The 23,130-nt window shown below is 50.7% G+C and overlaps 1 protein-coding gene across 1 annotated transcript in view; it reads right to left on the reverse strand.

Moving 5' to 3' along the window:
- Positions 1–2,834: 2,834 nt before the first annotated feature.
- The window catches only part of ERGIC1 (endoplasmic reticulum-golgi intermediate compartment 1), a 105,466-nt gene continuing 85,170 nt past the window's right edge, over positions 2,835–23,130 (reverse strand). The window contains exons 6-9 of the mRNA XM_082456642.1: positions 22,587–22,709; positions 18,293–18,393; positions 15,651–15,773; positions 2,835–4,744 (exon numbers count right to left, since the gene is read on the reverse strand). Of these exons, the coding sequence (XP_082312768.1) occupies positions 4,637–4,744; positions 15,651–15,773; positions 18,293–18,393; positions 22,587–22,709 (455 nt within the window). The 3' untranslated portion in view covers positions 2,835–4,636. The remainder of the gene's footprint in view (positions 4,745–15,650; positions 15,774–18,292; positions 18,394–22,586; positions 22,710–23,130) is intronic.

Genomic DNA, 23,130 nt, shown 5'->3' on the forward strand with positions numbered 1-23,130 from the left:
AAGACAACTGCTGGGGGGCAGGGGAGGGGAGAGTCTTGGGTGAATGTTCTCCACACAGGGCCCCACACATTCCTGGACCGCGACATCTATCTGCTGGAGCAGCTAAGGAACCAGCTTCCTAAAAAGGGATTAGGACCGCCAGTGCCCTGGCACATTGAGAAAATGTGTACCTTTGTTTCGGGCAAGAACCAAAATCAAATCTGTGACTTTTAGTTATAAAAACTATACAGCTGGGCTTCCCTGGTGGCGCAGTGGTTGAGAGTCTGCCTGCCAATGCAGGGGGTGCGGGTTCGAGCCCTGGTCTGGGAAGATCCCACATGCCGCGGAGCGGCTAGGCCCGTGAGCCACAATTGCTGAGCCTGCGCATCTGGAGCTTGTGCTCCGCAACGAGAGGCCGCGATAGTGAGAGGCCGGCGCACTGCGATGAAGAGTGGTCCCCACTTGCCATAACTGGAGAAAGCCCTCGCACAGAAACGAAGACCCAACACAGCCATAAATGAATAAATAAATAAATAAAATGGCTTAAAAAAAAAAAAAAGTGCCTTCCTTAAAAAAAAAAAAAAAAAAAACTATACAGCTGCCACTCATGAGCCGCACTGCCACACCCCACTTCTTCCCAAGGTTCACAGCCCCACCTCGACCCCAAGCAGTGTGAGCTCAGCATGTGAGGGTCGCTCCTCACCGAAGCACCTCTACGACTTCACCTCTTCTGCAGCTGTAACACCTCCCCAGGAGAAGCCTTTTCTTCCTGAACCACCACAGCCCCCAACCCGTCACCTACACCTCTCTGGGTTTGCACCATAAGCCCTGATTGAGAAATCCTCTTGCACGAAAACACTATAGTCTGCCCTTGGTTAGGTAACTGAAAGAACTGGTTCAAGGGAGAAATCATAAAAATGACACACATATACCTTAAAGGTTTTACATCAACTTAAAACACATTGGCCCGGGACTTCCCTGGTGGTCCAGCGGTCAAGACTGCGCTCCCAGTGTAACAGGGAAGAGCCAATTTTGACTCCATGTTGGATCTGTTTCTTTGACTTTAGCCTTTGCTTTTCGTTGCTTTTATTATAATCATACATAATGGCCTGCCTCAGGGAACCCTACCCACCTGTGAATGGCTGCAAGAAAGAAATTAACACATACCCTCCTGGAGGCTGGCCACTCCAGGAGATGTTTTGCAAGACTGATGGCCCTTTTTACTTTACTTCCTCCTCGCCTCTCCCTCTCTATGCTGCCTTTTTACTTTACATCCCTCTCTGATTCTATAAAAGAAACTGGCAACCAGACCCCAATAAGACGGTTTTTTGGGGGACTCTAGTCCACCATCTTCTCCGTCTGCTGGCTTTCTGAATAAAGTTGTATTCCTTGCCTCAACACATTGTCTATTTATTGGCCTGTCGTGCGGGGAGCAGAGCGAGCTTGGACTCGGTAACACCAATGCAGGGGGCCCAGGTTCTATCCCTGGTCAGGGAACTAGAGCCCGCATGCTGCAACTAAAGATCCCGCATGCCGCAACTAAAGATCCCGCATGCAGCAACAAAGATCCCTCGTGCCGCAATGAAGACTGGTGCAGCCATGTAAATAAATAAATATTTAAAAAAAGAAAATGAAAAAAAAACCCCCAAAAAACCCACATTAGCCCATCTTTTGACCCTGAGCAAGGCTTTTCATGGAGAAACCTCTGCTGGAGTTCATTTTCCTTATGTAAACTATGTCCTTACATAAACCAACCGCAGGGCTCCAGGTTTCGTTTTCTTTAACGTGGAGTGAGAACTTACTTTCAGTGTGAATGCAGAATCCTCAAGGACTCCCCCACCCCAACTCTTTTCAGTTGCCTTATTCACATTGAATTCGTGGGGGGGTTTTTTTGGGTGGGTACGGGCTGAGTACCCCCTGCAGTGGAAGCACAGAGTCCTAACCACTGGACTGCCAGGGAATTCCCTGAATTCGGTAGCATTTTGAGGAGGGGGTGGCAACTCACCTTTATCAGGTCTCTCCAAAGTATTCAACTTAGTTTTACTAGACTCTTCCATTTTTCAGTCATACGTCATTGGTTAACTAAGTCACGTCACATCACTACAGCATAAAGCACAGCTGGTACAAACAGGTTTGGGAGCATACCTCATTGACTACCGGTGGGCATATGCTCTCGATCTCTAGCTTTGAGTGTCACAGTAATTCAAGTATCGCACAGAATGTTACAGAGAGAACGGGGAGGGTCAGTGAAGAGTTTCTCGCAGACTGGATCGCTCTCACATTCATCTCTGACGTGTTTATCCACGTCCGTGCTGTTCCAGTGAAGGCCTTGGAGGACTGGGCAGCAGGAGGGCAAATGTCCATGGAAGTCCCTTTCTCACAGCTGATGGTGGATCTCCCTTATTGTATTTGGGAATACCTATACGGAACAACTACCATGTTTGAAAATTTACTACGTACCACTTTCCTGCATACATGAGCTTGTTCTGATCCAGTATAACTTACTGGCACCCATTATAGATTTAATTTCTGCAACAGCACCATGAGGTTAAGGACCTGGCCTGAGGCTACACAACTGGAAAGCGAGCACATCAAGTTAACACAAGGTTGTAAATCAACTATACTTCAATAAAATAAATTAAATTAAAAAGAAAAAAGCAAGTAGCAGATCAGGGGACATTCTGTAGGGATTCAATAAAGGAAGGACTGAATCCAAGGGCTCCTGACTTTCTGATCATGCTCACAGATCTTCTCCACATTTCCCAGTTTCTCTTCTCTAGAATGAAATTCTGTTCTGTGATCCCAGCCTCCGGGCTACCCAGACACAATCAAGTCGAAAGCAACACACAGCAATATTTCTGAAAATCAGCCTTTTAATCTATTTGAACCCAATGAGTGGAGAAAGAACTAAAACATTTTTTTCCCTTGAGATTTTGTTTATAAGAATAATGGGTCAGAGGTGTCTCTTCCATAGGAAACTGACATCCCCTCTGTCCTCAAGAGTTGGTTTTTTTTTAAATGCATAAATGTGGGATTTCAATTCACTTGCATGCCACACATTTCCCCACCCTGCCCTGCCCACCCTTTACAGGCACACGTATTCACACACCCAAGAGGCTCCTTTCTGTAACTGGGGAAGAGAATGCAAAAAAAAAAAAAAAAATCCATCTGAGTGGCCACAGATACCAGAAATAACCAAATGCAGTTTACACTCAACTCGTATGCAAAAGGGGAAGCTTTTCTAATTGGAATCTAGAGTCAAAAATTACAAACGGCAGAGACTTGAACCATCCACAGAGATAATTTAAAAACGCCTTCCACTCCCCTTAATTACACTCCCCTTAATTACAAAAGTATGCAAACAATCTTGATATAAATGGAAAACAGGTGGGCGACTCTCTCCCTGGAAAGGGGGGAGCATACCTAAAATTCCCTGGGTGTAATTCATGCCTGGACCATTGCCTCTCCCTTTCAGGACTAAGGGGGAAGGATGGGGGGAAGAAGTGGGGTAGGGACCCACCCAAGAGCAAGTGAGGAAACAGTGGAGCCGCCCCAGGAACAGGACAGAGTTAGTGTGTGGCCAGCCAGTGGGGAGCTTGGTGGGGCAAGTGGGCCACAACTGGGTTGCAGAGAGGTCCAAGCGCTATGCACCCTTGGGAGCCCCGAGGGTGGACATGCTAAGATGGGAGAAGGGCTGGTCTGCTTTGCTTCCCCCACCTAAGGCCTTGGGACCGACAGCAAGCCGCCTGGGAGAGGCTGAGACATGATTATTTTAGGGTCGCGGAAAAGGATGCTTCCCATCTGGACATAAGTGCACAAACCATGTCTGGCTCTCCAAGGATGACTTCCCAGTCACAGCCAGCCCCTCCACCAAGCCACGCTGTGGCCACACAGCACGGGGGCTGAGGCACATTGGCAGGGGGTTCAGAGGAACAATGAAGAGAGAGAGGAAGGGGAACTCGCCACGCACCCAGGGACCAGTGGGCAGACTTGAGTCTACACAGCTGCTGCCCAACAACTGGGCATCTGCTTCTGGGGAAGAAAAGAAAGGGGTGGGGGTGAGGGCCTTGAGGCCCGGGCTCTAGGTCGGGCAGGAAGGGATGGAGAAACAAGGACTCCATCTACAGGGCCACGTGTCAGGGGCTTGCCTGGGAAGTACCATTCTTTGTTGAAGGCACCAGGTGGGAGGTACCTTTGGGCAGCCCGGTCCAAAGCCCAGAGCCCAGGTCTGCAGGCTGGCTGCCCAGGGGAGAAACCAAGTGCTTAGTGGGACCAAACGGTGGGGAGCTCTGAGAGATTGTCAAAGCCTGGCTGAGAACTGGTCAAGATGGATTCTGAGCTGCTCGCCCAACAGGGAAAGGACTGCAGTTTTCCCGGGAGTGGTCTCCAGCATCCCCGAACCTTCCCTGCCTGACTCTGGTCTTGGGGCTCCTCAGGGAAAGGAAGGGGCACCCAGACTTCAGGCAGTGTAAGTCGTCTACAGTTAAACATGGGGAAAAGAGGTAGCTGCGAACCCGTGAGCCACCCCCTCCCTCCCCTCACCCCCACTTTGGGACGCAGCCAGATCCTGGGCCAGGTAGAAGGCAGCAGGAGACGGGGCGCTGGAGACAGGGCTGGCGGTCTCCCTGGGTCCTCGGCCATCGGGCCGGGCGGGTCGTCAATGCATCTTGCCCAGCTGGATCTTCTTCCAGGCCTCCGAGGCTGTGAAGATACACGAGTCCAGAATGCCGGCAACAGTGAAGGTCCCGCCGATGATGGCACAGATCTGAAAGGGGTGAGGGGAGGTCAGAGGTCAGCACTGGAGGGAGCACCAGGCCAGAGCCCTCCCAAATCACGAGATGATGAGCTCAGCAAGTGCAGACGCTCTGCCCCATTAGGCCCACCACGTGGTAACCAACGGGGGCTGGAACATACTCGGGGCTCAAAAACTCCACTTGTTGGTTGATGAATGAAATAATAATAAAAGTAACCATTATCAGCTCCTTTCATTCCCATATTAACCTTCTGAAAGGAGGGGGATTATTAGACCCATTTCAGAGGTGAGGAAACTGAGGCTTAAATAGGTAACTACGTTCACATAATAAGTAGCAGAGCTGTGACTTGAACTTGGGCATGTCTTTGATTCTGGAGCCTGTGGTCTTAACTTCTACTCTAAATTTATCAGATATTTACAATCCCATTTGCAGATGAAGGAACGGAAGTTTAGAAAGGCAGGGCCGCTGGCCCAAGGTCATACAGTCAAGAAGTGGCAAAACTGGGGACTTGAACCTGGGTCTGACAGGTCCAGGCCCAGTGCTGCCAGTGACTGAGTAACATCTGGGGTGGGCTGAACAGGCAGCACTGGCCTGGATGGGCCGGAGTGAGAAACCAATCTCCTCTCACCCTCAGAAGCTTGTACTATATCGGTGGGACGGGTAGTAATCAAATCATCTTACCGATAAATGCAAAATGACAACCAAGGCAAGTGCTACAGAGGAGAGAGGGGCCTATGTTGCTACCAGAAATCTTGTATCGGGGCACAGTTTCTTACGGCACTATTTACTTTTGGGACCAGATAATTCTTTGTTGTCGGGACTGTCCTGTACTTTGAAGGACGGTGAGCAGCACCCTGGGCCCCCACCCGTGAGATGCCAGTACTACCTTCTCTTCCCTGCTGTGACAACCAAAATGTCACATTGTCTCCAAACACTGTCAGATGTCCCCTGGAGGTCAAAACTGCCCGATTAAGAACTGCTGTCGTACGGGGATGGTCATGAATGTCACCTGTATGCCTGTACTTCCTCACTTCCTGCCACATAATAAAATAAGAACTACAACAAAAGAGACAGCACTTACACAGCACCTTTCTGTGCCAGGCACGCTTTGAAATGCTCATGCCTCCCACCTCACTGAATCCCCAGGCCAACCCTAGGAGGGAGGTACTATTCTTATAACTATATTACATCCAGGGAAACTGAGGCACAGGGACACTCAGTCACTCGTCCAACGCCACGGTAATTAGTGGCTGAACTGGAGTTCAAAACTCTCAGCAGGGCCCTTTGCTGCTTCCCAGGCATGAAACAGCCCACCTAACGAATTATTTACTTTGTTTTGAAGTTGTCAGCACTCCACTTGTGATGCGTCAACATAATGCTATGTTTTCCTCAAAATTTTCTGGCCTACCTATGAGTTGCTTTCTGGTACCATCAAAGAACTAAAGTGCATAAAAGGTTTGCAAGGAAACTTTAAATGTACTTTTCCCCTAAAGACACACTTTATGTCGTTCATAAATACCAATACCACCCACCGGAGGAAGGCACCTCTTCTCTCATGTACCCATGGGCCCAGAGAGGGAAGTAGTCTGTCCAAGGTCACACAGCAAGTGTGGGGCAGAGCCAAGTCTGTCTGCCCCCAGAGCTCTCACTCTTTCTCCCTTGCCACATTTAAGGAGCACTTAAATGACCACAGGTCTCAGAAGAAGCCAATCTGGGCAGCCCCGGAGGGCCCCTGAGGCCGCCCTGGAGGTCCCATCGGAGGACTCTGGGAGACAACAGTGCCATACTGGGTCCTCTGGTGCCAAGCGGAACAGGCCAGGAGACACAGCAGAGGCAAGAGGGAAGTGTGAATCGAACCGGCGTTTATTTTTAAAATTATATTTCCAAGAGATGAGCTAAGCGGAGGCCTGTGAGGCCCCAGACAGACAGAGCAGGTCTGTACAGATAGGCTGTAAGTAGAGCAGCTGGCATGCCAGTAATAACAGCCCAAGAAACCGGAGCGACCCCCCAGGGAGAGAGGAGGATAGGGGGCACTGGGGGGATTATTATGAAGTGTTTTCAGTGGGCAAGGCCTCTCCCCGCCAGCCTCAGAGCATGACGCAGGGCCACTTTTCAAGGAGGATGACGGCAGGGGAGCCGGGTTATTTTGGTAGAGTGGATCAGATGATGGGCGATTTTATACCGCAAAATGCTTTTAGAGCTTGGATCAGAGGATAGGAAAATGTGACTTAAGTGCAATGGAGCAAATAATAAAAAAATAAAAAATAACCACACACACACATATCTATATTCATCTACACGCTTTGGAACCTGCGTGTGCCTATGATTCACATACACCTGGCACCCAAACTGAAGCCTCCGTTCACCGGGCACGCCTGGAACAGAAGGAGACACAACACATTCATTGAGGTACATGAGAAAACACAGAGCTGTGGGGAAACTGAGGCCCTGGGAGCATGCAAGCTGCCAGGCAGCTGACCCTGTCTGAGTTACTTACAGGGTGCCTAAGGCTAAGGGGCTCTTCAGGAAGCTACTGTGTGTGTCTACTGACATCACCCAGTGCAGCTGCATGTCCCCCATTATTCTACGTCTATTCAAGGTGCTGGTCACCGGTCCATGGAGGAGGAGGAATTCTGGCACATTCAGTGGGGCAGCGGGGGACTGCTCAAAAGCTGAGAGAAATCGAGCAGCCCGCCTGATGCTGCCACGGCCCCCTGCTTTCATTATTTTGCCTTTGGCCTGCCTGACCTGCTCACATCCGCAGGTGGTGACTGGGGTGAGGTGAAGCAGGGCTCGTGAGGAGAGGGTCCTGGGCTGCTCCCAGGCTGTGGCGTGCCCTGGATTTTGACAGATGGTAGCCACAGAAACCCCCAGCACCAGGAGGCTGCCACATCTGGACTCATCCCACGTGGTCAGTCGTGGCCATCCCTTATCCCGAGAAGGTCACGGTTTCTACATTCTGAAACGCAGGGAAATAAATGTAGCCACGAGGTTGCACCAGAGGGTATGTCTCTGTCTTTGGACTCAGGCTCTACCTTGGTGGTGGCAAGATCACAGGCTTCACCATTATTTGGCTGATGGGGGGGGGGGGCGGGGGGAAATGACCAACCGCAGATGCTAGGAGGCTGATAGGGATCTTGAGAAGAGATAAAGAGAGGCCTGGTGGAAGGGAGGATGGTGACTTGGCATCTCCCTGGCCTGGGAAGATAGGGCCCAAGATGAATATAAATGAACAAAAAGGAAAACGAAGCAAATCATACCCACGACACTTACTTCCCTTGCGTGCTGCTCTGCATGCAGAAGAGCTAGGAGAACCGGGCCTCCATGGTGTGCAGAGGCCGGGAGGCGTGAACCTCCTCAGGGTACACGGCCAAGGTCGGGTGTGAGGACTGGGGAGCCCACAGTGGCCTTCCAGGCTGTGGCAGCAGAAAGAGCTTGGAATTCAGAAGCCGAGTCGTGGCTGTCGCTTTCTAACTCTGGACTTGGGAGAGCCTTCCTGGGCCTCAGTTATTTGATCTGCAAAATGGGAGAACTGTCCCTACTTTGCCAACTGTCATACTGCAGGCAATGCCTCTGGAGTGCCTAGCACTTAGTAGGTGCTCAGTAAATGGTACCTAATCTCATCTTCCAGGTGACTGGAAGGCTCCAACCTTCTTGCTAAGATCTGAGATTTTCTAAACCTCTCTGAGACCCACTCTAAGAAGAACAATGGGTAAAATATCACTTATTCCCCAGAGCAGGCCTCTGGGTCTCAATTTCCATTCTCTACCTGGCTCTTTAAGCAGAGGACAAGCCATTCATGGAAGGACAGGATGGCAAGGGTGTCCCAGGCATCACAGGCAGATTCTTTACAGCTGCTCAGGTCCCAAGCCCTCCGAGGGCCCATTCTACAGAGGGAGTAGCTGAGTGCCAGACAGGTGGGTTTGTCATGAAGAACATCCCTGGGGGCAAAGCACCTCAGGCCAGAGGTTGTTTCCAGTCTTCGGCCAGGCAGGGAGCGACCCCTCACCCCCAGTCCCCTACCCCAACCCTACTGCTTAAAGCTCGCTTTCCCGACTGCCCCAGGGAGAGAAGAAAGCAGAAGAGCTCGACCCACAGCAGGCTCAGGACATGTTCACTGAGTAAAGGAGTGTGTGTGTGCGTGAGTGAGTGGGAAAGAACCGATAAAAGAGTCGGTGAGGGAGTGAGGGAGTGAATGAATGAACGAACGTCTTAGAAAAGGAGTAGAAGAATTCCATGCCCCAGGCAGGGGGCAAAGGTGACTCACACAAGGGGTGTCAGCCCAGGAGCTGGGGGTGTGGAGGAGACTCAGGATGTTGGACCCACTTCCATGGCTCCCTGAGCCTCAGTTTCCTAACTTTTACAAACGGGAAGGCTAATCCTCACCCCTCAGGACTGCCCTGGGATTGCCCGTGTTACACATACATCCTTGAATGCCTGTTCCCTTGGTCCCTTGCTGCTGCTATGCTCTTGCATCTCTCAGCTTTGAGGCAGGGGGACAACTTCCGGCGGAGAGGGTGGAGGACGGGAGAGCATGGCCGCTGAGCCAGGAGGGGCCACCACAGCCGGGACCTGCAACCCTACTCTGGTCAGCAGCCCCAGCTCCGGAAATGAAGACAAGGACCATTCAATATGCGGGCCCCAGTGAGTCGGGGCTAAGCACATTACTTTGCTTTCATCAGAAGTCATCAATAATGCCCCTCTGTTCTTACGGCGAGGCTTCCTCCCCGCGGCTCCCCCAGCTTCCCGACCTTCCACCGTGGGGAGAATGAAGTCAGCTCGTCTACCTTGAAAGGAAGGTGTGTGTGTGTTCCCCTGACATTTTAATCACGGCTCTTGATTCCTTATAATATGGCGAGGACAAGTTCCAACCACACCAGCTGGAGGGCTGAATCCCTCTGTGTTCCACCAGGCTCTGGAGTAAACATTCCTGGGGGCGGATACCAGCTCTGCAACCCTGGCTGGGAAAACCAGTTGACCTCTCAGAGCCTCAGTTTCTCTCATCTGTGAAATGGGGTTCACTGTGAGGCCCTGTCTAGCTACCTGATGTACCACCGTTAAGTGTCCGGGCGCTGCTCGCTCACTTTCCTTGTCCAGTCAGCCTTGCTTGAAAAGCTTGTGCAAAAGGCACAGCGTGAGGAAAAAAATAATGAATCGGAGTCCCATCAGATGCCGGTGGCGGCAGACAGGCTGGAGCCGCAGATGAGAACACCAGGGCTGTGGCTGGGCAGAGGTGGAGGCTGTCATGGAAGGGAAGCTGATGACTGGGCCTGGGAGAGGTGGGGAGGTGGGGGGGAGAGGGTGTGGTGGTCTCCAGTCAGTGCTGTCACGCCTGCCAGACTGCCCACTTGCACCCTTTAGTCCAGGAGCCTGGGAGGTGGGGAGAGTGGAGGCTTTTCCCTGCCATTTTTACAGTGGCTGCAGCTGCAAAATACCCACCGCTCCCTCTGAAAAAACCACCTCAGTGCAGCACCTACTACGTGCCAGGCCTGAGATGGCACTTTCTTCTGCCTCCTCATTCATTCTTTGCAAGTAGTAGGGCAAATGGGGTGCGCTCCATTTCACAGGTGAGGAAAACAGGCTCAGAGAGGGACCCACTTGTCGAAGGTCACACAGCTACCAAGTAGGCAAGGGTGATGAGCATCCAGGTCTGGGAGGCTGCAAAGGGCCTGTTTTTTCCTGTTCCTTCACCCTGCTTCTCCCCCACCTGAAGGCTCCCCTCAGTTCCCATCTGCATGCCTGGAGGGCTTCTTTATACTTTGTTTTCTCGGCTCTGTTAAGTCTTACATATCAAATGTCCTAAAGGTAAGGGGTCTCCCTCAGGGAAGTTTATGAATTAAGACGCTGTGTGGCTGCAAAAATAAGTGTAGTTTATAAAATGGAGCCCATGCCTTTCTAATATTCCTTATTCGTCTCAGAACCTGCCCTAGAAAAGCAAGTACCAGGAGTTCCTGTTCCAACTGTGATATCGGTGTTCAGACTCAGTTGGAGCAATCAGTCCCTGGTACACAACCTTCTGAAAGAACTAGCTTTGCTCAAACGTCCAGAAGGACCAGAACAGAAGTGTTTTTTTTACATACACATTTCCAGGCCTGAATAACAGGGCTGCTAATTTGGGTTCTGTTCTGCTCCTCAGATAATAATAGACATTGTCTTTTGGGGACCGGACCAAGGTGTACACCCTCCACGTGTCTGCTCACTGTTTCACACCCACTTATCACCTGCCCGGGCTATGCCAGGTCTGGAGAGCAGAGGTGACTGAGAGCCAGCTCTCCTTCCTGGAGCTCTCAGTCCTGGGAAGAGAGACACACCGAGGAAAGCCCAAGTAGGAGAGAATGGAGGGTCTGAAGCGGCTGTTGTATCAGTCCGGCTACCAAGCTGGTCTTTTCCCAACTCACACAGTCTCAGACGTAAAACCTTCTCAGTTTTAAGTTTGTCTCCTCTCAGTTTTTTGTTTTTGTTTTTAACCATCCTATGTGCCCCCCACTCCACACACCTGCTGCCTTTTGTCAATGGAAAATCTTTGCAGGTGTCCCAAACAGATGAGTGAAAGGTAATCAGATAAGGGCAGGAAAACCTGCGCACCACCAGCCAACCAGTCTTAGATGGACAGTTTGCTTTTTTTATGGCTTGCATGGGCATGACTGTGATGTTATCACACATACTCATAATATTGCCTTGTTTCCTGCTATAATATTTCTTCTTGATTCCCAGGACAGAAGTCACTGTATCAAATGATCCTGGTGTCCTATCAAGGGCTCCATGGCTTCTGGGGGCTCTGTTGTTGGAACATCCTTGAGAGCCTTTGTTTTGGAAAATGAAGGCTCCCAAGCTGGTGATGGGAGGATATGGCAGAGGCAAGTCTGGGCGTCAAGTCCCAGCCTTGACTTTATTGGCTGTGAGATCCTGGAAGAGTTTCTTTACCTCTCTGGGCCTCAGTTAATTCATATCTAAAACAGGAATGATATCATCTACCTTGGAGGGTTCCTGGGAGGGTTAAAGGAGAGGACTGTAAAATTACCTGGCACCTAGTAGATGCTTAATAAGTGCAGCTATATGATCACTTCTTTAAGCAGCTATCCCTTGTATATTTCTAAGCACCTACATCCAGGCCAAGTCCTGTGCCAGATGCTAGGGACACAGAGGTGAGTCAGGCCTGGAGCTCATCATAATCAGGCCTGGCAACTATGAGATGCAATCTAAACTTTGGGGGATTATTTCACTGGCAAGGAGCACCTTGAGGGCAGGGATGATGTCTAACTCAGCTAACCCTGTTATCCAACGAGGGCATGTCATCATAACCAGGTGCTACTTTTTTGTGGACAAAAACTGTCATGGCCATACTGACCCAGTTTGGTACTTGGTGACTTCTGGTTGCTCCCCACAAATAGAATAAAACACACACAAGGAAAGTGATGTGACACCTCTAAAGCCACCCGATCTGTCACCACCACCCACTTGAAGGCCATCTCCAAAAAGGGGCTTCAGCAAGTGGCAGGGGTAGGGGACAAATGTGCATGTGTGGGAGGGGGCACTTTGAAAGGGATCCCTTTCATGGTGTTAAACACCATCTGTTTTATTCTCTCAGTGGTGGAATTTTCTGGAACAGCACAAAGTGGAGGTCTGAGCAAGGTGCCCTGGTTATCCAGAGACAGGAGCCCGGGCAGCCTGCTGGAGGCTTCCAGGAGGAGGGCGTCCCCTCTGTTCAGGCAGGGCATGAAAAAAAGGTCCTTTCCAGACCATAAGAGCCTGGAAGGGGCAACCCTGACTAAGCCAGGTGCTTGTTACTTAGAATGCCTCTCCCCTCCACACCCACTCCCCCACCCCTGGCTGCACCCACCCCTCATTCCAGCCCACCCACAGCTGCCGCGCAGCCCTGCGGCCGCCACATGACGACATCCTGGCCTAAGCCCCCTCTCCAGCAGCCCCTCTGAGAAGCTATTTGCAGAGGCCCCCAATGCACACGAGTGTTTGATTTCATAAAGAGAGAAAGAGAAGTCACAGCAGGTGCCTCCACTTCCATCCCACCTCCACCCTGCCCGGCGAGGGCTCCCGGGGGTCTTTGTGCTTGTGTGTCTGCGTGCAAGCGTCATCCCCACATCTGCCGCCCTGTGACAGAGGCCTCTGAAGCTCCACAATGACGCCATCTGCCAGGGACAGCCGGCTGGCTCACTCTGGGCTGACCCCACGGTTGTCGTGGCAACCAAAATGGCAGCATGGGGCCTTCAGAAAAACCACCAGGCTAATGATGTCAGGAGGTTCCCTGCAGCATGGCCCCCACTCAGGTGGAGGTGGGCAGGGCCGGGGTGGAGGAGGGGCTGGTGGCCAAAGGGAGGAGGAGAAGGCCTCTGGGTGATGCAGGATGGGCTCTTCCCCTGGGATTTTTGGGACCTCCAGCTCTCAGAATTCTTTCCGCATTGAAAGAAGCCACATGGCCTTCACAAGACACGCTATGTTGGGCACCCTGGCATGTACTATTCCCTTTGCTAAGACCCTCTCTCCCTCACTCACCAGTCTAAAAAACGTCTCCTCACCCTTCAAGACCCACCTTGGGGTTTCCTTCTCTGAACCTTCCAAACAGAAGGGAGTCTGCCACTGGGGTACCTGGTGCACAGCTCCATCGGAGCCCCTGCTGGATGGGACTGCAGTTCTGTGTGCTCGCCCATCTCCCCCACCGGCTGCGGAGCAGCTTAAGAGCAGGGATTGCATCTAACTTGCTATCCCTGCTGCAAAGCACAGGGCCTGGCGCATGGTAAAGTTTAGCAAACATTTAGCAAATAAATGAAGTCGCTTCATTTCTCAGCCACTTGCCAAGGGATCTCAACACTCAGCGCCTCAGCTGTCTGGAACACAGGGGAAACAGGAAGGGGGCCATGAAGATCCTTCCCGACCCTACAGTGAGGTGTGGGCACAGGGGTTTCTCTGCCACCATCAAGGCCGCAGACCCCAGGGCCTCTGAGATGCAGACCACGCCCACACAGGGGTGCCTCCTTGTGTCTTCGCTTCTGTCCAATTTTGGGTATGCAGTAAGAGTACTGGCTGAGAATCAGCGCCAAGACCCACTTAGTGTGCTACCCTGTGGGGCCTTGGGTAGAATCACTTGCTCACAGATTCCCTGATTTGGAGCCAAAGGGTTAGTATGTATCCCTCCAAAGTGGCTGACCCCATTTACACCAGATAGTATACACAGGTCCCCTTGCTTTGCATCCTCCCAATCTTTACAGTGGCAGGTCTTTAAGTTCTGCCAATCTGATAGGATTGAATTGGGTTGTTTTGAATCTCATTCCTCCAATTCCTAGTAAACTTGGGCGTCTTTCCACTGCCAGTGTGGTCTCTTCTGTCAATGGTCAAGTCCTTACCTATTTTCTTTTTGGTCACTTTTTCTTACTGATTTGTAGAAAATTTTTTTTTTTTTTAATGTATAAATTCTGAAGCATACTTCTTCCTTATATGTGTGGCAAATATCTTCTCCCAATCTGTGTCTGGTGTTTTAGCTTTATGTTAGGTGCCCTTGGTCGATCAGAAGTTTCAAATTTTTATGGAGTCAGAGAACAGTAAAAGGCCATTTTGAGGCTCATATAAGCACCAAATTTTGACACCCTTTGTATCCACATGGCTTTCTATAATTTCAGAGCTTCCCTTTCGTAATCTGCTTTGAGTCCCACGAGGCCCTGGGAGGTAGGAAAAGTGGGGACTGTTATTCCTATCTCATCAATTATAAGATGGAGACCTTGTAGTGGACATCTGGCCTTTTGGCCGCCTAGCATCCAGTCTTTCCTCTTCTGGTAACTGGTCTCTGATTTTTCTCTTGGGGAACCCCACCCCCTCGTAATTTCTGTCCTTGCAGTCTGGGTGGGGCTGGCCAACTGGAGCACACCATTCATTCTACAGGCCACAAGGATAGCTTGGGACCTGAGCCAGGCCAATGACAGTGCCATTCTATCCATAACTTGGGGTAGGATTACTGAGAAAGAGGTACTTTCTACTGGTAAATTTTATGTGAAAATGAAGCCAGTACAGAGGAGAGCAGGATGAAGAGAGACCTATTCCAGACATTTGTACCTGGATCTAGCCATACCTGAAGCCCACTTATCCTTCAAGCCAGCTTGATATGGGGTCCTGTCTCTTCTGTAACAGAGTCTTAATACAGACCTAGTCAGAACAGGAAATGAAAGAGCCAAGACTGGACACCTAATTCTGAATCATTATTAAAAGTATGAAGAGGTAGAAAAGCAGTTTCTAAATCTAAGAGGGAGGGAAAATCACCTCATCTCTTCCACCTTCGCTGACTCTGGCTTACCGAATTTCTCCAGGCCTCTTGGTTGGAGCAGGGCACTGTGACCTGGCTGTTCTGACCCCAAGGACATTTTCAATGGGAAGCCAGGATAGTACTTGATAGAAATAGTCAGCATCAAAGAAAACTGACATCAGCTTGAAGCTGCCTCACAGAAGATTGGACTTGGTGGAGACAATGGCAAAAAAGAAAAAAGAGAACAGACAGGAAGGAAAGAAAGAAAAAAACCTGACAATATCAGCAGCTAGAGTTAGAAAATAGACATGGAAAAAAATGAGTGAAATCTTCACTGTAAAACTTACACAGAAAAGGATAAGCCCTGCTAAGAATAATTTCCATAAAAATAAAAAACTGGAGAAAATCAGGAACATCTAACTGAGCCATATAAAGATGGAATTGCTTAAGGAATGAAGTGATTGAGTGGCATTCCCCTCTGGAAAAGATTTTCTTGATGAAATGCCATCGATATTGATGTGCTTCTGATGACATTTCTAAACATCCTAGAGGTCCCAGCCTTGTGTGGACAGGCTGAGCCCCTAGCCCTGTGGGCTGCATCCTGCTTCTTGGAGAACCGGTTGGGGTGCCAGGAGAAGGAGCTCACAGCAGGCACCCCGCCCACTCACCGTGGTGATGAACCTGTACAGAGGCTGCCGTCTCTCCGTGTACTTGACCGTGATGGGGCTTAGGTCATAGCGGAACCAGATGGCGGGGATGATGCGGCCAGTGTGGCTGTAGGCGACGTACTCCTGGGGTAGAAGAAGAGCGAACAGGGGTTGGGGATGTGAGACTCAGGCTCAAACCGTGTCGCATGGGGGATGGGGGGGTGGGTGGCAGAGGGTCCCCGGAAACCCACAAGAACAGGCTCTTCTCCCTCCCTCCCCCTGCAGAGCCAGGCTCCACGGACCCCTCCTCTCACACCCTTCCCCCCAGTAGCTCTGCCACCAGCACCTGGATGGCCACCATTCACTGGGAGCATTTTGGACCCTTTGGGCTGCTTGGAAATGGACTGCATGACCTCAGAAGCAGCACCAGAATCAAAATAGGAGAGCAGAGCTGTCAAAGGACAAGCGTGAGTGGGCTCAGTTTGAGTAAAGGCCTATTTCTCCCTTCAACTCCTGGGCCATGCAGAATCCATTTGTTTACTCAGTGATAGTTCACTGAGCACTTCTCCTGTGTGCTGGCCCCTTGCTGGTTGCTGGGGACCCTGAGGGGAGTACGCCCCGCCCCATCCCCAGAGGGACCCACAGTCTGGAGAAGGAGGCATGTAAAAATATGTGCAATACTGCAGCACCATGAACGAATGGCCCAATCTCCCCAGGGGTGTCTGGACAGCTTGGCAAGGAGGGGACAGTCCTCATGACATCCTGAGGAGGGTGTGTGTGTGAGAGAGAGAGAGATGTGGGGAGTAAGCTTCTTCAAAGAAGGAACACACGGAACTGGAAAGTCAGAGGGCACAGCCCCACCACAAGCCTTCCTCAGAAGGCACCGGCCGGGACTCCAAGGATGCCAAGGGGCTGAATTAACAGTGCATCCACGTCAGGATGCTGAAAACCTCTCGGTTAGTCTCATTTGTCCTCAGCAACTGGAGACCAAACTTTAGCCCCAACCCCAAATACTAAGGCCCAAGCGCTGCAGCTTCTCTAAGGACAACCCTGAAACTTGCCTCCTCTGTTGGATTGCCACCGACCCCGACGGGCGCAGCCTCACGCGCTCACAGGGCAGGTCGGGGCTGAGGCCGCAGAGAGAGCTGAGCAAGCTGTCCTGGCTGCTGGGCCTTTGCCAAAGCCTCAAGGGAAGGAGCCTTGGGCAAAACAAGATCAGCTTTCTCCAGGGAGAGCTCATGGGGCAGGGTGACTGTCTGGGTCACAGCCCAGAGCTGAGGGACAGAGGAAAATAATAAAAAAATAGCAGCAGTAGGTACCACTTGCCAAAGCCTTCTTTGTGGGTTCGGTGGTTTTAAAAACACTGCCTCATTTGACAGCGACCTTATGAGGTGGGCACCATCCCCGTTTTACAAATGAGTAAACTGAGGCACAGAGCGGTTATGTGACTCGTCCCAGGTGACACAGCTAGTGAGTGACCGAGCCAGGTTTGAAACGGAAGTTTGCTCCACAGCCCACACTCTTTCTGTTCACACTGCTTCCGCCTTTTCCCATCTGTCAGATGCTGTCAGCACTTGAGGTTCCAGTGAGATGCCCTCCAAGAAACAGGACCCCTCTGCCTCGGAGAGTTACACCAGAGCATCAGTGCAGGTGGAGCAGAGTAGAGGGACCCCAAGTCACCCAAGAGAGAGTAGCTCCCAGCCTGGCAGACTCAGAGGCCCCTGGTTCAGACTGAATAGGTGATGTGATCAAGAGACCAGGTTTTGGAGCTGGAGGAGAAGCTGGTTCTAATCCCCATTCAGCCATGTTATAGCTCCAGGACCACCTCTCAGTGCCTCAGTGGCCAAATCTGTAAAATGCGGACAATAATAGTCCCAACGTCAGAGCTGTCTTGATGACTGAAGAAGATGGTGGAGGTAGAGAGCTTAGCATAATGTGCAGCCCATGGTAAGTAACCCATAAATGATAGCTACTATTCTTACTATTATTATTATTAGAGCCAAACAATATATCACCTTAAGGGGTCTGGGCGGTCCTGGAACAGAAAAAGAAGGAGAGTCCTGGTGTAAAGGGGTCTACTGGGGGTGCCTCAACCAATGGGCTTCAAGCATTCATGTCCCATGGCAGGGTCATCTCCGGGGAGACTGAGGCTGTCTTGGCTTGAAACCACTGTCGGTCACCCCATTCTGCTGGCTCTGACTGTGCTTTGCTTCCCACCAAGGCCTGCCTGCTTCTCCGTGAATTTGAGTACTGGGGTCCTGGGACATACCTGTTAACCAACAGCCATCTGGTGTAATTCCAGAGCCTCATGATTCTGGATAACGAGCTTGTGCCCCACGAACCAGAGCATCTGTTGTGTGCTAACCAATCAGGGTCCCGTGCCTGAATGACCAGGGCCAGATACAGGGCGGTGGAGATGTCTGCAAGCCCTAGACCTTTGGGACAGGCCACCTGCCTGCTCTTTCTCCAACAGATCACACCCTATGTCCCGGTTCGATTTCGTCCCCTTGACTCTGAGACTGGCCTCCCATCTTTACCCAGGGTAGATCACCCTTCCAGGAAAGGCCCATTGAAGGGAATCAGAGGAGATCACGCCCAGACACTTGTCACCTCGGCTCTCAGCCAGCAGAGGGCGCGATTGCACGCAGCTGCCACCCGTGTACCTTGTTGGCCACCGTGTACTGATAAGAGTACCGCTGCTTGCCACTCTTGTCCTCGTAAACCGTGGGCACGATCTTCAAGATGTAGTCGTGGGAGGCGAGGGCTGTGGGAAGGACACAGCAGCATGAGGCAGGGGGACGGGTACTGCCCGGCCGGCAGCTCGTTTCAACCCTAAACCTGCTTGCCATTGCGGGGGGTGGAGAGGTACTCAGTCTGCACAATTTCACCACCAAACGACCCCTCTTCATTTCTCCCTTTGGGCACCAGGAATTGAAAGACTCCATCGGTCAGGACCTTTACTCCTGCACTGTATATAATGTTAAATTCTAGTAACAACCCTAATGTCCATCAACAGGGCAGCTGTTGAGGAGGGGGTGTGGAAGAGGCCACTCTCCAAGTGGGTATCACTGAGTGAAAAGAACTAAGTTATGGACCAGGGTGAATAACATGTTTCCATGTATTGGGGGCAGGGAAGACTCACTCCTCTACATGCGTGAAGAATGTAGAGAAGAATTTTCTGAAAAGATGCCCAAGAAACTATTAGCAGCTTTAGCCTCTGGTGGGGGGCGGGATAGGAGGCAGGACTTGATAAAGGTCACATTTTACTGTGCACCCTCTCCTCCTGTTTGAATATTGTTACTTTTGGAAAAAAAACTGGGTTCAAGTTTTAAAAAAGAATCCACCCACCAGAAAAACTGCACCTATCTATAATGACTGATTAATTTCTTTCCCCATTTTCAATTAATGGGAGATAAGTTCTTCCTCCACCTGCTCCTGTCATATTCCACTGTAACTCTTACCCCTTCCCCACTGGATAGGGGAGACTGCGGAGGGCAGGGACTGAGCCTTACTCATCTCTGTGTCCCTAGAACCCTGCACAAGGCCTGGTACAAAGTGGACAGTGGCAAATGCTTATTGAATGAATGAATGGATGGAGGGCTGACTGGACAGAGGCATGAATAGAAGAACAGATGAATCAGCTTCTGATAAGCATGAGGTAACCGGAATCAAACACTAGGCTGATAGAATGCTGGCCCAAAGTTGCTGAATAGCATCCCGGGAAAAGGTGATATTCCTTTGGGCCTTCTGGGATGCTGGGAGCAGCTCACAGACCCCTCTATTGCTGCCTTCTAGAATCTCGGGTCAGGGACCACGCAGCTAAAACAACACAGAAATTCAGGCTTGTGGGCTCTAATCCCGGTCTCCTGGCTGAGTCAGTCCCGAGTCCTTGGACTCATCTTCTGTGAAAGGGTAGGGGATGTAGATGGTGTTCACAGCCTCTTCCTGCCAACACTGCGTCTTGGTAAGGAAAGGGCGGTGTTTCTTGAACCCTCTTGTGACCTGACTCCTCTAAAAACCTGGGGAAAGTCCTGCAGCCTCAGGGCTAAGCCCATGAAGACCCCAACATCCCTCCGCTCAACCCCGCCGGTGCTCAGATTGTCAGGAGCACTAGGGCCACCCAGGATTTAAAAGGCAGACACCTGGGCCTCACCCCAAGGGTTCTGCTCAGTGGGTCTGGGGTGGGGCTCAGAATCTGCATTTTAAGCCAGGAGCGCAAAGACCACACTTGAAATACGGAGTTCCAAATGCCCATGGCCCCGCGTTAAAAACCTGAAGGAACGAGAGAGTGAATGCCTTATGAAAATCACACCTGTAATAGTTCTGTTCAAATTTGTAAAACACACAGATGATCGTAAAGAAAAAAAATATCACCCACAAAGCCACCCTCCACAGAAAATCGGAGATTCGCATTCTCATGTATACACTGCTAGACTTCTATTTATACTTATATTTCTATTTCCCTAAACATAAATATAAAATTGGATCATACTGAACCTTCTTCTGAGAACTGAACACCACGGACACTGTTTCAGGTCTAAGATACAGTGTAAGGTCTACGGCATTGGTTTTATCCATCGCCATATCCCCTTGCACAGCGCCTGGCACATAGCAGGTGCTCAATAGGTGCTTGCTGCCTGAACACCAGTGAGGTTCTGACACATCACGGTCACTGCACTCATCCCCCAGAAAGGCCATGCACAGTGTGCTCAACCAGGCTCCTGGGGCCAGACACTGACGCTGTGGCTCATTTTCACTCTTATAAACAATGACCTAAATGACCATTATTTCCCTAAATCCTTGCACACTCTCTTATTTGTTTCCTTAGCTTACTCTCCTCTAAGTAGAATTGATGACTCAAAGGCAATGACCAATTTTAAGGCCTTTGGTACAATAGAGTCACTGCCAGTATCTTCAAACAGAGTGGTCTGTGCCTGGAAGAAAAACAGGTGTGTTGCTAGGCATGGGGGTTACTGTACAAAAGGTGGTCAGGGAGGGTCTCTCTGAGGTGGTGGCATTTGAGCTGAGACCTGAATGACAAGAAGCAGCCCCCCATGGGGGACCTGGAAGCAGAGGGACAAGCGGCGGGGATGGGGACGGGGGGTGGTACCGGGCTTGAGAGCTGAGGAAATGAGAGCCCACTCTATCCCGGCTGTCTGGTGCATCTCATGCAACTCTCTTTCTACTGAAGCCAGCCTGAGATGGCTTTCGTCAGTAGTCCGGGAGCAGGAAAGGTTTTCTGCCCACACCCTCCATCAGCTTGCACACCCTGGGGCCTTCCTAGCTTGATTTTCTTCCAATATCAGGCAGCTGAGAGGTCCAGGCTAAACTGCAAGCAGGTGGGGACAGGCCCCTTGGGACAACACGCTGCCCGCACGTAGAACCACGATGAACACCCCACCATACGAAGAATCGTCTCCCTCCAGTATAATCAGACATCTGCGTGAAAACCAGGGGGCGCAGTTACACACTGACATGCTGTGGGAAGCAGCATGAATGGGTACGGTCCCAGCTGGGAAGCAATACGGTAAATGTAAAGCAAGTCTTGTAAATATCAGAGGCGTTACTGCAATGGTGAAAAGGTAGAAACCACAGACGTTTTCCATGAAAAGACAGTGCCTTAAAGCACAGCAGAGCTGCTAGATGGGCAACCGTGCCTCCATTACCAGTGGAAAAACTGTACACGAATTGTGGTTATGATATAACACCAGGCACAAGAATCAGAAGGTAAGCTGCTTGGAAAAAATGACTTCTGCTCACAGGCAAGGATTCCCAGGGACACGGAGAAATGAGAAGCTTGATTTGTTGGGGCAGGTCATGGAGGGTAGTTCTCTTTTGCTTGGATTATCCCAATTCCATTCCATGCTTAGGCTGGTAGAGAGTACAGGCACACCTCGTTTCATTGCTTCACTTTATTGCCCATCAAAGACACTGTGTTTTGTTTTTGTTTTTTTTTTTTTACAAATTGAAGGTTTGTGGTAACCCTGTGTTGTCAGATGATGGTTAGCATTTTTTAGCAATAAAGTATTTTTAAATTAAGGTATTTACATTGTTTTTAAAGACATAATGCTACTGCACACTAAATAGACTTCAGTGTAGTGTAAACATAAATTTCCTATGTACTGGGAAACCAAAAAATTCATGTGATTTGTTTTATTGCAATATTCACTTCACTGAGGTGGCCTGGAACTGATCCCATAATGTCTCCGAGGTCTGCCTGTGAATGTATTTTAAGAAATGACTAAGGACATATGGGTGAAAAGGTGAGCTCAGGTGAGGAAATAAGAAAAGTCTTGGTAACCTGTCCTACAGGACCCAGTGGGTAGATCCGCTTGATCAGACAGACCTCCCAGGCCCGTTCTGTGCAAGGCCCCACGTGCGTCTGCACAGGTGTGTAGGTATGTGTGCTCTTCTGCAGGTCTGTAAAGACGTGGCACGCTCTTTAATCTGGGCCAAGGTGCCAGGGAGCCCAGCAGGGAGGAGGCTCAGGGAGGGGCCATTCGTGGGTGGGAGGGGCTGAAGCAGGAGGAGGGGGTGGGGTGGGGGGCAGCCCAGGTGGCCAGATCTGACTGAGCCACCCACAGCCCTGTTCTCACGGTGCCACTTGGAGCCAGGATGAATTCTGGCTCTGTCACCACTCCCTGTGGGATCTAGGGTGATTATCTCAACTGACTACAATTATGTGGCAGTAATGATAATAGTAATGATAACATCCGGTATTCATGGAGCAGTGATGATGTGCCTAGGACTGCCACGACAAGTCACTTTTCTTCCCTCCTCTGTGAGGTGGGGATAGTTCCACTTCCTCACAGGCTAGCTGTGGGAATGAAGCATTAACAGCTTGGCTTACAGCGAGGGCTTGGTAAACGTTCCCTCCTTCTCCGCCCCGTTCCCTCCCTGCTGCACTGGGAATCTTGGGGCAGAAAGCTGTTCCCAGTGTGGGTATGGGGTACATACGGTTGGAGGTGAGTCTGTCTGCTCCCCCGAGAGCGTTGAAAGCTCCGTGGACGTTCTGGACCTGTGGAGAAGCACAGTGAGGGACTGATCCCAGGACGCTACCACCTCTAGGCTTGGTCCTGGCTGTGGGAGAATGGCCAGGTGCAACCTGGTCTAGGGACCTTACCCGTGTGTAAAACGGGGAGACCGCATGGTCTGTCTCGTAGAGACGTTGTGGGGAGCAAGATACAGACGCGGCAGAGGCCTGACACATGGTAGGCACTAGTTTGCTTCCCGTCTTGAGCACTTACTATGAGACACTCAGTCCTGGATACTTAGCGTCATCTCATTTAATGCCCCTAATGATGGACCATGGGCCCATTTTACAGAAGAGCAAACCAAAGCTTGGAGAAGCACCAAAATTTGTCCAGCATCCCACAACTGGTAAGTGGCTGAATTGAACTCTGAATTCAGGTTTGTCTGACCTCAAGCCTACATGGAATGGCTCTTTCCATTAAGGCACACAGAAAACTCAAGCAAAGGCAGAGCTGGGTCCCAGCATGAT

This window comes from Balaenoptera physalus (genome assembly GCF_965194825.1).
Source record: "Balaenoptera physalus genome assembly, chromosome: 3".
NCBI classification, from domain to species: domain Eukaryota; kingdom Metazoa; phylum Chordata; class Mammalia; order Artiodactyla; family Balaenopteridae; genus Balaenoptera; species Balaenoptera physalus.